This window comes from Cyprinodon tularosa, unplaced genomic scaffold (assembly GCF_016077235.1).
Source record: "Cyprinodon tularosa strain WSP-4 unplaced genomic scaffold, ASM1607723v1 ctg34, whole genome shotgun sequence".
Taxonomy (NCBI): domain Eukaryota; kingdom Metazoa; phylum Chordata; class Actinopteri; order Cyprinodontiformes; family Cyprinodontidae; genus Cyprinodon; species Cyprinodon tularosa.
In genome coordinates, this window is record NW_024039052.1 from 972,635 (window position 1) to 990,586 (window position 17,952).

The 17,952-nt window shown below is 36.3% G+C and overlaps 1 protein-coding gene across 1 annotated transcript in view; it reads left to right on the top strand.

The window, feature by feature from the left end:
- The window catches only part of LOC119789505 (cell adhesion molecule 2-like), a 192,142-nt gene that overhangs the window by 130,856 nt on the left and 43,334 nt on the right, over positions 1-17,952 (top strand). Inside the window, 1 exon segment of the mRNA XM_038294418.1 lies at positions 11,128-11,277. Coding sequence (XP_038150346.1) covers positions 11,128-11,277 — 150 coding nt within the window.

A 17,952-nucleotide genomic window follows, 5' to 3' on the forward strand; every position in this document is an offset into this window, starting at 1 on the left:
ATGTTTTGTATTCATCTTTGTATTTGAAATTGTTTAATGCAACTACTACAAAAACAGACAACTAAAATATACTGTAATGCAGGAGCAGACAGCGAACCCAATATTCAATTTAGACATGGTATTTGGTTTTAAAAGGGTTATTGCGAAACCTTGGGTCAGACGGGAAATCCAGTGAGGTGTCTTATGCCAGTAGGCTACATAAAAGCAGATATACAGTGGAAGGGAATCAACTTCATTTCACTCCCACTGTGGGTGGTTCACAGGTGCATCAGATGAGCTTGAGAGCAGCAGGGATGTGACAGATCATGCAGACAGTTGGGCCAAAATAATAATATGTACCTTGTTCTGCAATGCAATGTTGTGAAACTATGCTATATTTATTACCCACCCCAGTAGGGCTGGTAAATATGTTATTTAATAAGACAATATTTGGACTGTCATATGTTGTTTGTGAACACATGCCCTACTGGCTTTGTGTTAGAACCACAGGTGGACAATCCAGGTCCAGAAAATAAAAAGTATGTACATAGATCAGTTCTAACATTTGCATTTCCAGCTCCACAAGACAGACTGATCACCTGTGTGAACAAGTGAGCAGGATGAAGGAAAACAGGACCAGGGTTTTACTTTCTGCACCTGGATTATCCACTACTGGTTAGAATGACTAATGAAGGTGTCAGTCGGGCTCAAATAATGTTGAAACTGACAAATCTGTACATAAATAGAATAAATTTACCACAACTTTTATTAAATTTATAGGAGTTTATTTTAAAAAAATCATTCAGCTCCAAGTCAAACATATTTCAGCTAAAAACCTTAACTAAACTAGTAAAACTATAATAATTAAAATTATGCACTGATATCAAAGTTAAGCATGGATTTTATATTTGAGAACCAAGGTTTATCTTGAAGAATTTGTAATATATTTATAATTACGTAATCATAATGTTATAAACATATGGGAAAAGACATGAACATTAACGTTATATTAGTGTTTAAACCCTTACTGTAGGGGACTAAAGCTTGTTTTACCTTTATGAACAACAGCTCAAACATGTTAGCATGGCATACCATTCAGCCCATTTTGTAAGATCTATTAACCAACAGTAAACACATGAAATGATCAAAAATCATCAAAGAAAGTAATTATTTAGCTAGAAACTATTCCTGACTTCTGTGCCAGACCTCTACATCTGTATCTCCAGTTGGAAGGCTTCGGTTTTTCTCCAGCATTTAGCAGCAGGCGACACATCAGGGGTTTCTTTGTTCCATGGCCACACATGAAGGGATTGGCTTTCTTTGTTCTAAAGACTCCCACCTCCAGTCAGCATCTGAAAGTTCTGAAAACTCAGAGAGAGATATTGCAAACAGTCTGTTTTGCAGCAATTTGGTTCTGATGTCAGCCGTCAGATCCACATAGCCTTTGGTCAGTTTGCAGCTTCTGCTTTTTAGCATGCGGTCTCCTATACTGGAGCCTCTCTGATGTGAACTGGCCAGAGAGCAGTCCCAGAGGAGAGAGAGAGAGTTTCTGTAAGGTTGCTGCTTTGTCCTCAAACACCAGTAGGATTGCAAACCCCCTGTAGGAGGGTTTTGTGTCACTGTCTTGGGGGGTGGATTGTAGACCAGAGTCAGCTGCAAAGCAAAATTGTGTCCCCTATCCAAACGAACATGGTTAATATAAAACATGGACATTGGTTTCCAATTTCCAGAATTATTATCATGGTTGTTGGCACAACAGAAACATAGGGGCATGGCTATAGCAAAAACTGAATATGAAATGTCTATATTTTTCCTACACAGAGCTCAAACTTGTGATGGCATATTTACTATAATTAAAGCTGGTGGAGATTCCCAGTCATCCAGGTCATAGTCATTCCAAAAAATTTTAAAAAACAATCCACTGCACTTTGTTTCCAATTTTGAAGACGTTTCCTTTCCCATCCAGGAAGCTTTTTCAATTAAAACTTTGAATGATGGGATGGGAAGGAAAATGCCTACAAACTTGGAAACAAAGTCCATTGGATTATTTTTTTAACGTTTTTTTGGAGTACTATCATTAAACAACTTTATAACATCAAAGTACTGTATATTTAAGTTTATATATATATATATATATATATATATATATATATATATATATATATATATATATATATATATATATATATATATATATATCTTTCTATCAGCCTTTCTAAGACTGTCCGCCCACCCTTCTGTCTGTCTTTCCATTTGTCTCCCCAGCCGTCTGTCTGTCCACGCATTCCTCTATCTGTCCATCAATCCAGATAGACAGGAGCTACTGTATAGGGGCTGCAATTAGATGAATTCAGATGTACCCTTTTTTTTAAATTATTTTTTCTTTTTTTTGCCTGGTCTGTTATCATCCCACCACTTCCAGAGTTTTCCTTAATTGCTGCAAAATCATCTTTGTTTATCAAAATCTGTCTATCTACCATGTGCCTGCCAATGTCCTATCCTTGATCCCTTATTGCTAAACACAAAAACTCATGTTTTTTTGCAAACTGTGCTCACCTGGACTTACTTACAAAATTTATTTCAAGTAGTTAATTTATAGTTTCGTAAACTTAGTTAATTTTTGGAAAAAGTGAAATATGAATATGAGCTAGTTCATTTTCATCTGTGTGAACTGAACTTTGAGCTTGTTCTTTTTAATTCTGAACTTGCACAACATTGTTTTCTGCTCTGCCAATAATCAAACAATGCTTTTTGTTGTAAAGCGATCCAACCTTTTGGTTTAACTATACTAGCATTAATGGTTTGGCTGAACTAACGGTTACCAATAAGTCAGGAAGAGCCGCCCATTAGCCATATTATGTATAATAGATGTTTTAAAATACTATGCTAAAATAATGCCAAAGGGATGTTGATAACTGATGTCATGCAGAATTAAGTAAAATCTTAAACTTCTCCTTTTTTAGATCTCTGTTTGCATTGAAATTGTTTAGTATTTTATGGCTCATCACTAGCCGGATAACTATGTTAAAGGACAGAGGGACCAAACAGACTTCTCAGCATGAACAGCTGCTGTGGTGTTGAAATGCAAACATCTCTGATGTGTTTCCTCAATCTTTGTATTAAATATCACATTCTAATGCTTTTATTTGAGCAGTTAGGGCTTAATGGAGTCATAACCTATTATTTTACTTATAAAATCCTTCTAAATTGACTTTAAATTCATGTTTAATCAATCAATTAATCAGTCAATAATTAGAGCTCATTCAGACCCATTTTTATATCCCTTTTCCCCCATGATAATATGCAGGAGAATTTGATGTGTGTAAGCGTATTCCTGTGGATGAAGCATTAGCCAACTTTAAAAGGTCTTTAGGGTATTAAATGATAAATTTGAGAAACTCACAAAAAAGAAGATTTGGAAGAACATTTTTTCATTTAATTTCATCACGGGTACATAGAAGACATAGTTACTGCATTGCATTGGTATGCTGAGAAGAATCCTAAATATCCAACACCTCTATTTGCAAGACGCCTGGGAAAATCAAGCAAGAGGTGAACTTGCTGCTTGATAACTGCCTGGAAATCATTCCATGGGAAAATGAATCATTGTTATTAATCCCTAATGAATGAGGGCATTTCTGGAACTATATTTTGAGTTATTTGTTTTCTTCCACCCTGGCTAACAGTTTACAGTTTATTCTGCAATGGTTTGCTTGACTGCACTCTAGCCATTCATCAAGCCACCGCTTCCCATTATTTGGTGCAGTCAGCTGAAACTGAGAAAGGTTTTTGGGGGGGTAAGCCTCATTCTTCCTCCACTAACTCTCAGTTCTCCTAAACAGAGATATTCTTCACACTGTTTCACTTATGTGCTGGCTCACTGGTCATTAGATGATTCAGTAAATTTATTTACACAGCTGGATTTGATTATGCTTACATTTTCCAAAAAATGCCCCCCAAAACAGAATAAAAGGCTACAAATGAAAAAGCAATAAAGCCATGCATGTACAACCATTTTTCAGTTTTTTCTTACCCCTTCCCTGAGGTGTTGGCTCACATTTTCTACATACAGACTCAGACCACAAGGCACACAGAATCAATAACCTAAGTATCACATTTTTTGTTTCTAATATTGCCCAAGCTGAGATTTTATCAGGCTCTGGTCTGAGCTGCATTCTGATAAGAGCAAGAGCTCGTCTAAGATTAAATGAAACAGCTTATTGCTAATGTGCACCAAACTGCTAGCCATTTTAATCATCTGTATTATTTTTTATAAACTACACCAGCTGCACAGACTCTGTCCCTCGCCGGGAGAGGAAGTCTCCACATTTACTCTGTGCAGTGTGTTAGCTGACATCTGTTTCTATGGTTCCTCTTCAAAATCAAATCATCAAATATTTGTGTTTACAGCGAAGATGAAATCTTCTCACCTGATTTACATTTCAACATGTTTTAGCTGTGCAGGTAAATATTTGATTCATGAGATAACGTCACCAGATTCTGTATGAAAGTTAATGTCACCACAGAGAGATGTGTCAGCAGCATTGTAAATGTGGGAAGTACAGCAAACAGCTTGACTAATCTTATGTGTGCTGACATTGTGACTGATGATCAGCGTGCTGGCCCACCTGAGTTTGGACCATAATCTTTAAGCTCAAGGGGATATTGCCAGGTGGAATATTCAAACAATATATATATATATATATATATATATATATATATATATATATATATATATATATATATATATATATATATATATATATATATATATATATATATGTACACTCACCGGCCACTTTATTAGGTACCCCATGCTAGTAACGGGTTGGACCCCCTTTTGCCTTCAGAACTGCCTCAATTCTTGGTGGCATAGATTCAACAAGGTGCTGGAAGCATTCCTCAGGGAGTTTGGTCCATATTGACATGATGGCATCACACAGTTGCCGCAGATTTGTCGGCTGCACATCCATGATGCGAATCTCCCGTTTCACCACATCCCAAAGATGCTCTATTGGATTGAGATCTGGTGACTGTGGAGGCCATTTGAGTACAGTGAACTTATTGTCATGTTCAAGAAACCAGTCTGAGATGATTCCTGCTTTATGACATGGCGCATTATCCTGCTGAAAGTAGCCATCAGAAGTTGGGTACATTGTGGTCATAAAGGGATGGACATGGTCAGCAACAATACTCAGGTAGTCTGTGGCGTTGCAACGATGCTCAATTGGTACCAAGGGGCCCAAAGAGTGCCAAGAAAATATTCCCCACACCATGACACCACCAGCCTGAACCGTTGATACAAGGCAGGATGGATCCATGCTTTCATGTTGTAGACGCCAAATTCTGACCCTACCATCCGAATGTCGCAGCAGAAATCGAGACTCATCAGACCAGGCAACGTTTTTCCAATCTTCTATTGTCCAATTTCGATGAGCTTGTGCAAATTGTAGCCTCAGTTTCCTGTTCTTAGCTGAAAGGAGTGGCACCCGGTGTGGTCTTCTGCTGCTGTAGCCCATCTGCCTCAAAGTTCCACGTACTGTGCGTTCAGAGATGCTCTTCTGCCCACCTTGGTTGTAACGGGTGGTTATTTGAGTCACTGTTGCCCTTCTATCAGCTCCAACCAGTCTGGCCATTCTCCTCTGACCTCTGGCATCAACAAGGCATTTCCGCCCACAGAACTGCCGCTCACTGGATGTTTTTTCTTTTTCGGACCATTCTCTGTAAACCCTAGAAATGGTTGTGCGTGAAAATCCCAGTAGATCAGCAGTTTCTGAAATACTCAGACCAGCCCTTCTGGCACCAACAATCATGCCACGTTCAAAGTCACTCAAATCACCTTTCTTCCCCATACTGATACTCGGTTTGAACTGCGGGAGATTGTCTTGACCATGTCTACATGCCTAAATGCACTGAGATGCCGCCATGTGATTGGCTGCTTAGAAATTAAGTGTTAACGAGCAGTTGGACAGGTGTACCTAATAAAGTGGCTGGTGAGTGTATATATATATATATATATATATATATATATATATATATATATATATATATATATATATATATATATATATATATATATATATATATATATATGTATGATCCTAATTACTTATCCACCGCTGGAATTTTGTGTATTTTCATTTCTTTTGAAGCTTTGAAGCTTGAAAACATTTTTAAAATTGTGGCAGTGCTAAAATGTCATCTAGATTGCTCCATTTTGCATAAAACAACTTATATTCTTCAAGACTTATGATTCTACAGATTACATGTCTTTTTATATCTCTCATGTATTGCAAATATGTTTCACTGCTGAACAAGATTTATATCATAGGGTATATATGCACATATACATTTAGGCAATAACTCATGTCCTTCGTTTAATCAACCGTACTGAGGAGGAAAGTGTATTACCAAAATATTCTGGATGAAATACATTAATAGTTATTTCTCATTAAAATCATTAAAATCTGTGAACTTTTTGGTTACCAGCAAATCGGTTTCTGTCCACCTATTTCCAACCCTCAAGAAGCAGGAAATTAATCTTATAGCAATTCTCCCTTATTAATTGTCTTAGTAATTGTAGATGAGACACATTTGTCCAAATTGTGACAAATCAATCTGAATTTCCCCATATGTGTACAACTTTGTTCAAGGTTGGAGAAAGCATAGACTGAAAATGTATGATTCACCTTTTTTTCACACTCATCAAATCATTCAGTGACCCAATGGATAGGGGCATTTTCATCCTGGAAGACACCACTCCCATCAGGATAGTGATGTTTCATTGCAGAGTAAAGGTGACCACAGGAAAAAATGGTATCGATTTGCCCTGACCCTAGCTTCTCCGAGCAGAAATGAACCCAAACCATGCTATAGTGAAGAAGCACTGGATACTTTCATTGCATGGATCTTTTTTTTTTTTCCTTTAATTTGTCACCTGTCCGTGTAGGCAGGAGGGGTGATGATGGGTCTTTAAAGGCATTTGAACAGTTTAGAAAATAGCTTTAGCAGCCAACAGCATGCAAGCATCAATGTGTCCATGACCCATGACAGACTAAATCTTTGATTAAAATGTGTGAGCCTGTATCTATAATTTTCACTGTATACAGACCAAACTAAAAGAGCATAAGACAATAGTGTGCAAAATATAATACCTGATGGTCTCTTATATTACTCACTGACAGCAAGTACATGATTGTGTAAAACTTAAAGGGCATTAAAGAAAAAAGGGCTTCCTCTTAGTATCAATTTAACATATTGCATTTATTCAATAAAACCAAATTTAGCTTCATTTAAACCTTTAGGTCTTATGGGCTTTGTCTCTGTGAGTTTTTATAAATGTAATTACAGACAACTGTTTCCCAAATTGTGTCATACTATATTTGGAGCATCTCCTAATTTCTTTTTGGTCTCTCTGAATTAGATATAGGCTGTGTCTTAATGTCCACCCTAACCAGTATAATCTAGGGCAGCGGTCCCCAACCACCGGGCCGCTGAGCGATACCGGTCCGTGGGTCATTTGATACCGGGCCGCACAGAAAAAAAAAATATATATATATATCTATATATATATATATAGATATATATATAATTTATTGACGATCAGAGTCTGAGTGATGTTTTATTTTGAAAAATATAAAAAATTGCGGTATTCTCTCCCAATTACATCAGTCGGTGCATCTGTGCCTCTTGACACAGGCTAAGACTCATCCTATATATAACATCCTATCTTTGTGAAGCAGGATTTTCTGCGGTTGCAGCGACCAAAACAAAGCTACGGAACAGACTCGACATCAGGAGCACACTTCATCTGTCATTTTCTCCGATTACGCCTAGATGGGACCGGCTTGTTGTTTTATTTTTATGCTGTTTGTATTTGATTTTACGACAGTCGTATCATTTTACTTGATCGTATAACCCCACCCCCGCCGGTCAGTCCGTGAAAATATTGTCTGACATATAGCAGTCCGTGGTGCAACAAAGGTCGGGGACCGCTGATCTAGGGCACCTATATTGCACCTTAAAAAGTATCAATCATCCATGGTCACTAGATGAGCAGATATATCCTGGAATGCTCTGCGAGGAGAGCTCTCCTCACAAAGCATCATGGGATTTGTTGTCACAGCAGCCTGCTGTCGCTACCTGACAGCAGCAACAAACAAAAGAGATGGCACAGGCACCGTGGGGGGAGGCAGAGTGACGTGACCAACGAGAAACAAAAAGTTGTGATAATCTGTCAGAACGTTCAGTTAGCTGGGTAACTATAAAATCCACCATATAGTCCCCACTTTATATAGTGATTGAGGGATTTAGGGGATAGGGCAGACTTTCAGACACAGCCACTGTTGTAGACTTCAACTTTTACATTCTCTTCTATTATATTCCATATTTGTGCATATTTAATAAAAAAAAAATAGGTTTGCTTTCTGTTGGAATTTAAACGTTTTCCCACAATGTGAATTCTTTAGTGTTGAGAAACTCCTGGCACATCATTATGGCTTGCTCACAGACCGTAATTCCAATTTTTGGTAACGCTTTCTTTTCAAGTACATAAATAACTATGTAATTAAATGGTAATTAAACAGCAAGTTACACTATATTACTAGGTAACAAGAAAAACGTCATTACCTCAAAATTAAGGTATATAATTTCAAAGTAATTATCTGTCAATAACCATTATAATTTAATGTTAAAATGTCATAATTGAGAATTTTGGTGGTTAATTATCATTAGGTTACCACGTATTATTGACTACCACCTACCAACAGATTACAAAGTAAATTGTATTATATTCTCCTCCTAACGTAACCTAAATTGGACGCTCCCATTACAAATAAACATTTTAACCGCTTCATCGTGGGGACTGCTGACCAGAACATGTTCTTCTGGGAATGTCATGTATTTAACACAGCCCTTCCTCCCACCAACATGATACTGACCCCATTTTTCATAGTGGGGACTGTGTCTTCAGGGTGATGTGTAGTTTTAAGCCACACATGGTATATTGAATAACAAAATAATTCAGTTTAGTCTCTCGCCTGGTCAGACCACCTGTTTAACCATGTTTTAAACATGACTTCTGACAAGTTTAAAGCATCTTTTTTCTTCTTGCCACTTTTTAAGATTGTCTGGTCTGTGGAGTGCACCACTAAAAGTTATTTTAATAGTCGCTACCTCTAGAGAAGCAGTAACGTTCCTCCAGATCTATTCAGGTCCCCTAGGGTTACCATCTTGGCTGCTTCATTAATAAAGCCTCTCTTTGTCTGGTCACCTTTACGGTTGTGCCACACTTTTTTTTCCTTTTATGACTGAACAATTGAAAGGTGCTTTGAGCAAGCAATGCTGAAGATATATATTTAACATAATGTGCCTATAAACTCGTCCCGAACATGTCTGACATGTTCTCAAGCTTTCTTGATATTACTTCTTCATTGTAAACACTTCATAAGCTTGTTAAAAAGATACAAACAAGTGGGCTCTATTTAGAATCTGGATTTAGTTAATTAGTAGCAAAATAAAGTGAACTGATTTTTTTTCACTGTACCAAAGTTAAGGAAGCTGAATATTCCAGATTTTGCAGATTTCTTTTTTTTTAAAGTAGGTAACAATTTTTTTTATATATCCCTGCCGCTAAACAGTTATTAATCTCAATTAAATACTTTTAAGTAGTTTGTGTGTCCAATTTGACAAAATATAAAATGTCAAAGCTTATATTTTGAAAAATATTTTGGAACATTTTGGAAAAAGTATGGAAAATTGAATAAAATTTTGGTCATTTGGGGATTTTCATAGTTATTGCAGGTGTTCTGAATACTGATCCAGCATAGAAGACAAGTTTTCCACTAAATAGCACTTAAATCAATATGACATCAAAGGTTGATCAGGTCACTGGAACAGTAGATTTTAAGAAAAAGGTGTATTTATGACCTCTGTGATCTACGTGCTGATGCATTTGTGCAATTAGAATGTATTAGAGTAGCCTAATTATTTACAAACAACAATTCAAGAATAACTTTACAGGTTTGATAGGATTTACACAATATATATATTTTTTATCCATTTTAAAAACTGTTCAAAATGTCAGATTTTTTTCATAGGGATAAGTTAATTATATGTATACCTGACACCATAAATAATAGATAGGTCTATAAGAATGTGAACAGGTCTGATTCTCAATGACTCTATAGGGTCAAACTTCCCCTCACCTCCCAAAGACGGTGGGCCTTATCACTGCAATCTAGGTCAAGGAAGGTCTAAAGATCTTTGGCTCTACCATCATTCTCTGCACCTATTTGTGAGGGGGGCTAATGAGGCAGACAGCTGCTCCCAAAGCTAAAACATCCCTGCAGTAGCTTTTACTTGGAAAGGCACAGACAATGTCACCTTCAAATCCAGGGACATATGAAATGAAAAACTGTGAAATTCAGAAAAATGTGTAGATCCTTTATCTTGTCAGTCTACAACTGGAGTTTAAGAGCTCAACATATATTGGAGAGCTATAATGCAACTGTTGTTCACTGACATTTTTAAAAGGTTGGATTTGTTTTGTTTGTTTTTCTTTTATCACAACAGCCTTCACAAGAGTATGATTTTAAGACCGGTTTCTGAGGCTCTTAAGAGTTCAATAAAATGCAACCAGGATAAAATACTTCTGAAATGCAATTAGGGAGACTTTGCTTGAGACGACACGTACAAATGTGGAATAAGAAGGCAAATCAAACAAGGCTGGATGATTAGGTCTCATTTGGATGTATTCGGCACACTGCAACAAGCGGTTGCTCTGTAGCACGGTAGCTGCTCAGATCGAAGGCCCACAGTGTCTGGGATTATGTGTCAATTTACCACCCAGCTGCAGTTCCACACTTTGCAGCAGAACATGACTACCTCTAATTAGGGCATGCTACCAATTAGGTCCTCTCAATAAGGCAACACAGAAGGCAGCCTTGGTGACTACACCTACTACTGTTGTCACTAGAATACGTAACATTAGTCCTTTAGCTGCAAAAGCTGTTTCAGGCTCTTTGAGAAGTTTAACTGGGAAGTATAATGAGAATGTAAACTTTGATGTTCAATTTGAGTGATAAAATAAAACCTGGAAAAGATACTAAAAGGCAAAGTGATCTCGAGCTCTGTTTTATAATCCTACAGGTAGCCAAGGTCAGTTCCCCATCACTCAGAATGTGACGGTGGTGGAGGGGGGCACAGCCAACATGACCTGTCGTGTGGATTACAATGATAACACTTCCCTCCAGTGGTCAAACCCTGCACAACAAACTCTGTTTTTTGGGGACAAGAAAGGTGAGTGATATTTCCAATCCACAGAAAAGGTTAAAAGATAAAATGTTAAGATGTGATAAATTTGTCGGATCCAGATGAAATTACATCAGTGTCTTTTCAAATGTATTCCTTAAAGTTGGATGTCGGAACATGTCTCGTCTTTACTGCCTCTGAGCACACAGTTTGACTGAATACACAACAGAGACATGATAAAAGGGAAGTGAATTCATTAATCCTACTGCTGAAGAAACTTTTAATGATTTTTTTTTTTTGATGTCCCAGGGCACAGACTAAGTAGGGAATGACTGTTTTTGTATTGCTCTTTTGTAATCACGCAACTCTCACTGTGCTGTTTACAACATTGCAGTGCCTGTGGATGTTGAGATGATTGGTCTTAATTAGTGTCTACGCTGCCCTAAATTTGTATTGTTGTTTTGATATCACTCTGATTTGGAAGCAGAGTGTTGCAACCTCATGAAACATGGCCTCTGCTAGGATAAAACATAACACGCTCTCAGCAGCCAAATCCAATTTAAAGGTGACAAAAGTCTGGATTTGATAAATTAGAATTGGGGTGAAAGGGAGTGTAACAGAAGACTGGTCTTGTAAGGGTCGGGGTGCTCATCTATCAGTGTTTCTCACAGCATATTACCCATTTCATTTCTGCTGTAGCTGCTAATACAATATCATTGGTTCGGTGATTGAAGACGAACTTTCCTTCTGAATAACAATTGATGGGGAAAGGAAGATGCCAGGAAACCAGGTGAATGAGAGTCACAGTCTGGTCTGAGGAAATACTTTCCTCCCTCACAAGTGATTGGATTTAATAATGAGGTCTAAGGTGTTTTATTAGATAGAATTGCTTCCAAATACAATTAAATGAAAGTTAACTGAATCTTAAACATACGCTCTTGTGTGAATGGGCTGGCTTTGCCCTCTGGCTCTAAATTAAAGTACAAATCAAAGAACAAATCCTATTCCTCCTCTAAACAGATGATTTTATGTATCTTGGCAATTTCATCACTCTATTCATTGACACGATGATTGAGAGTGTATAACAAGCAAACAGAGGAATAGAGGTACAGACAATGACTTTTAAAAATAATAGTAAGAATCACAGAAAATATATTAAGATTAAAATTAACTGATGAAATAATTGGTGAGAAAGAATGTTACTATGGTAACAGAAGCACAGAAACAGAGATTGAGTCGACTTTATTGTTTCTTTCTCTGTGAAACAGAAAACCCAGAGTTTCCAAGATTTCAAATTTAGAAAACTAAGGGCCGGATTTATCAAGATCCAATTTTGGTGCAGTAATATTCGCTCGCAAACTGGAATTTTGCGCGAGGGGCTGAACCATGGTTTGCGGGTGATTTAACAAAAGTGATTGCGTAACTGTTGGCAGGCGCAAAACTGTTGGAGACACCCTATTTAATATGATATGAAGGTCACATGACCCATTCAGTGACAGATTCGACCCTCTCAAATTCTACAGGTGAGATTTTGAGTGGGCAGTTCATATAGAGCATTCATATGTGCCAAGCATAGTGACCTGGAAAATCACATATGTATATATATATATATATATATATATATATATATATATATATATATATATATATATATATATATATATATATATATATATATTTCCCCCACATCATTAGCATATAGCCTCCCAGGTTTAGGTTACTTAGGTAGTAACAGTGGTGGTGGTAGACAAAAAGCAGAAGAAAGCCGTTGTGGTATACATAGCAATCCCAAGTGGCTGCAATATCAGGAAAAAAGAAAGAAATACCAGGGGCTCAGAGAAGAGCTGCAGAAAACCCGGAAGGGTATGTTCTAATAATTTTCATCAGAACTATCAGGATGCATAGAGATATTTATGGAATTGTCATTGAAAAAAAAAGCCCAAGAATGCAGCCATTATAAACCCCATGTGATCTCTGTTAAGTCACATTTACACCTATCAAAATGTGTCAAATACCACCAGTCCACTGAGGAAGAGTGGAGAAAGTTTAGCACATTATCAAACTATCCTCAACTTTTCCAGCCAATAAAGTAGTACAGGTTAAATTAAGCATATAGTGGATAAGATTTGCAGATACTGCTTTTATAGTTCATCCAAACAAATCTTATAATCTTGATGTTTTTTTTATGAGAGCTTGAAAAGCAACATAAATGGAACTTTATTTATCTCGGGTTACAATTATTATTACAGAGTTAACTCATTTTGTTTAGTAATAATTATCCCAAAATGAATGTGGCCAATGTCACAGCTGACAGAGCAAAGTGTGGGGACTCTTCATCTCCATCTCCCACAGCCAAGTAAAAAGCTTTATTGGCATAACTAATGCAATGCCTGGAAGGCTATCAGGAGAAATGGGAGGCGTTGAAAAACAAGAGATTCACATGTAGAACAAAGTGGGACACCTAGAAAGATGTTTCTGCTGTGCCGAATCACCAGTTAATTGTTTGGCATAGAGCCGTAACTATCTTCTTACTTGCTTTGGCCTCTTGTACAGCCAGTGAAGAATGCTGCATTTAACCTCATGCTGATTTTCAACTCAACACGAAACTGTTGAGTTTAAGGCAGCCCTGTTCATCTTCTCTGATAGAAAAACAGTCATAAACAGGACATAAAATGCTACAGCCAAGTATATTAAATTGTGGCAGCAATGATGCATAACACCATTCTTATTTTCTATATATTTTTTACTGTTTATTCCTGATAAATACATATCAATGTCTTCAGATTCCTGCAGTCCTTGTTCATCTCCCTATGTTGTGATATTGTTTAGAATGACTGAGACAGTTGCTTTCTATTTGTTCAGAAAGATTCAACACCAAAGCTATTTACACGTTTGATTTTTATTTCTTTATTCTTAAGAAAGTATGATTATTTAAGTGTTTTTTTCCTTTACTTGATTCCATTCTTTCCAGCTTGGGATGAATAGTAAAGCCATTAAATCACCTTGATTTTTTGGAGTAAAAAATAAAGATGAGGGAAGCAACATTTACAAGCCCTTTATTTTTCATAATTTCTAAAGTGATGCCATACCGTAAAAACGTTGATCTTAACCTTTCTGAGTTAACTTTCATTTTGAATTATGTAGTTAAATTGGAATGTGTAAATGTAGCTTTTGTTTCTCTTTACAGTGGTTCAAACATTGCACACAAAAAAACATTGCAATCATACTATTCTATTCAACTATACCGTTCATAATGTACGTTTTTTAAAAAGAGGCCATAAAATGAAGATTTTTTTTTTATATAGAACTTTTGGGTCAATGCATCTCAAATGTAAGACAGGACTATAACTGTTGTAGGCTTTAGTAAACACTATGATACTGTAACTGTTAAGACCAGATTCCTGAATTGAGTCTCTTTGGCTATGTTGACAAAGCAGGATGAAGTGACCCAGGTCTGATTTTTTTGCCCTTATACGACCTGTATCTGATCTTTTCATGACAGTGTGAACATCACAAATCAAAATTTTCCCAATGCAATCCAGGCCACTTGGCTATGTGGTCATGAGTCTGATAAGTATCTGATCCTTGCAAATGCCGTCTGTGTCTGAACAGCCAGGTCGCATTCATCCAACCTGAACGGCATTAATACTCAATGAAGGTCACTTTTCAGTGTCTTGCTACACAGAAGCGGCAAAAAAACAACAACCATGACGAAAGATAATGCAGAGAGCAGGCTTTATTTCCAACCATCTTGAAAAGACTGTGTTGTTAATGCATTGGCTCAGGTTGGGAAAAAAATTAAAGATGCAAGATGTGCTCAAACCCTACCATCCATGTTTACTTCCTTAAGCTTTGTGATATCATTACACCTTGTACTGTGCATGAAGGACACTTAAATTGTGTGAATGCATTTCACACAATTTAAATAGTAGTCATGCTAAATAGTAGCATGAGGCTTTCAGATCTTAAAGTCTCAGAGCTCCCTGCTAAAAACACACGGCGAAAATTAACAGTGGATACTTGCAAAACATTTATTAGTAATCATGATTTAAAGATTACAATGGCGATTAAAAAAAAACTGTTTATTATTAATAAGGTTATAAATATCACTGTGCTACTTTTGGAATAAGAAAATACAATTATAACCTTTTGGTTAATTAATTTGATTTATAGAGTCTTTTACCTGTCAACTTACTATTTCTATTTCATTGCTTCAATCCTCCTAAACCTACGTATTTGTGTTTTTTAATGTATAAACTGGACATTCAGATCTTTCTACTGTACTCATCCTTTAACCATGTATCTAATGGTGTTTTTTAATATACCATTAATTAATTTATTGTGAATGGAAGAGAGGTTGGTCAGATTAATTCATTTTGTTACTTTATAATAAAGCAGGTAAACCATACCTTTATCACATTTTAGAATTTCGATGGTGACCATTAAGGTTAAATTATTGATGGGGAGATCTCATGACATCCCAAAATAAGCTTAGTTAAGCTTTGTGGATTTATAATAGAATACTAACTGAGCTTAGCTGCCATATGGGATCAGGGGTTGGAATCTCTTTGCATATTAGTCCAACAGTAACGACATTCCTCATATCATTCCAGCTTGCTCGTCTGCCTGCTCAGTTTAATTCATTATGTATATCCAAGTCTAGGCTGAATGTGACCACCAGAGAGGTTTTAGATTACTCTATGGCAAAGATCTGGTTTCTGCTCAGACTTGGAAATAGCAGAGATAAGTTGCCTTATTACTCAGGCCATTGCTTTTTTCATACATAAGGGCAATTAATGGTCACTGCTAGGCACCAGCACTTTGGTGGACTTTTCTAGGAAAAAAAAAAAAAAAGTGATACAGACCATATGAATTTGTTAAAATATCACTATTATAAGTTGCCAGTGCTGTAAATTACTATTACTGTGCAGAGCAAATGAGAACAGAGCTGTCCTCTGCTGTCTTCATTGTGATTTATTTCACTCTGGCTTCTGTGGGAAAAGGATAAAATGCTAGTGAGGCTATGGAGAATGGTAATGACATTCTTGAAGGCATACAGAATCTTTTATCAGATATGGTGAATATGAATAATACAATCATTATAAAACTACAGTGGGATTCGTGAGGAGGAGAGATTTATTTATTTTTTATCAACATTTGCTGCAATTTAAGGAGGTATAGCTACTTAAACTTAACATAAGTGTTGGAGATTTATGTTTCAAGCTCCAAAATTATATCACTGTCCTTCTTTATACTGTCCATTTCTCCATTTCAGTCTCATCTTTTCTAAGTTCATGGATCATTATTCATGACATTTAATTGGGGAACTCTGAATGAATCATAAAGGTCACAAAGCAAAATTGATCTTAATTGGCTTGTTGTAATCAAAATGCTGTTATGTGCTAAATGAATGCTCTAATGTGAGCATTAAAACATTCATTAGCCTGAGAGAATGAAGGATAATTACCACAGACACAATTACAAAAGGGAACACAAGTAAAAGGACATTTAAATCGCAAATGTAGTAAATATGCAACGTTTTTTTTGTTGGTTTTAAGCAACACATATTATAATTTTATTTTGTATAATTATTACTTTTGTTGTAATTATTGCCACTGCTTTTGTTCTTATATTATTTTTCTTTAAAAGTAGGAGAGATTTCCGACTATAAGAATCCACAAGTTTGTTTTTTTTAAAGTGGTGTTTACTTTCCATTTAATGTTTTTACAAGGAAGAAAATGCAAAAAGGGTCCTCATGGCCAGGGCTAATGTCTTCTTAAGGACTAATGGGCTTTTAAGTATACGACTTTACTTCTAGCTTCACAAAATTGTGAATTTGCTATTGTGGTATCGTACGCTCTCCTGCGACTGCTAATGTGAAAAACAGCTCCGCGATGTAAAAAGCCAGATCTTCTACAATTCACATTCACACTTTAATTAGATTAGCTCTTAGAATAGCTAAGAATTAAAAATAATTCCAGGTTTGTTTGGATAGAGTCCAAGTTCTTGCTGTGTTCACTTGTGACTCAGTTTCTGAATTCAATAATACGGCCGTACATCAATAAAGTTAAATAAAATGGAGAAGTCTATGTCAGTAATTTCAGTAAAACACAATCTACTCCTTTGAAAAAGTGATTTTAGACCAGGAAGGAACTGTCTAGTCAATTTTCTCCATGTCCCTGTACGCTGTCCATGATTTGTCTGTTTCAGAGCTGTTTTAAAGCAAGAAATGCGCTTCTGGGCCAGTTCATCCCTTATGAATATCTCCCACACTTTTAAATTGTCTTGGCTTTCTGTCACATCTTTGGTTATATAGATACTGACAATGAACCATTTCCTACTATACTTTCACTATAAATTCCAATATTATGCTTCAATGGAACTAGCTTGTTTTGAAATGAATTATTGTCACTTTTTTTGCATGGAGGTTTAGTGACGACCTGCTGAACTGTGAAGTCAAAAGTCTTCCCCCTGATCCATGAGGCTCTAACATGGCCATGACATTACATTTATGTGTTAAAAATCCATTATTTATTTACCTATGTAAGAATAATTTTTTCTCAGAAACTACAATTTTGGTTTCTATTACTTGTAAGGTATGATCATCTAAACTATTAGATAAAAGCTATTCAAAGCTATCACATTATAAATGTAAATAATATGCATTTCCATTTTCTATTGAATTGCTAAACTTGATTACATTTTCAAACATTGAGATACAAA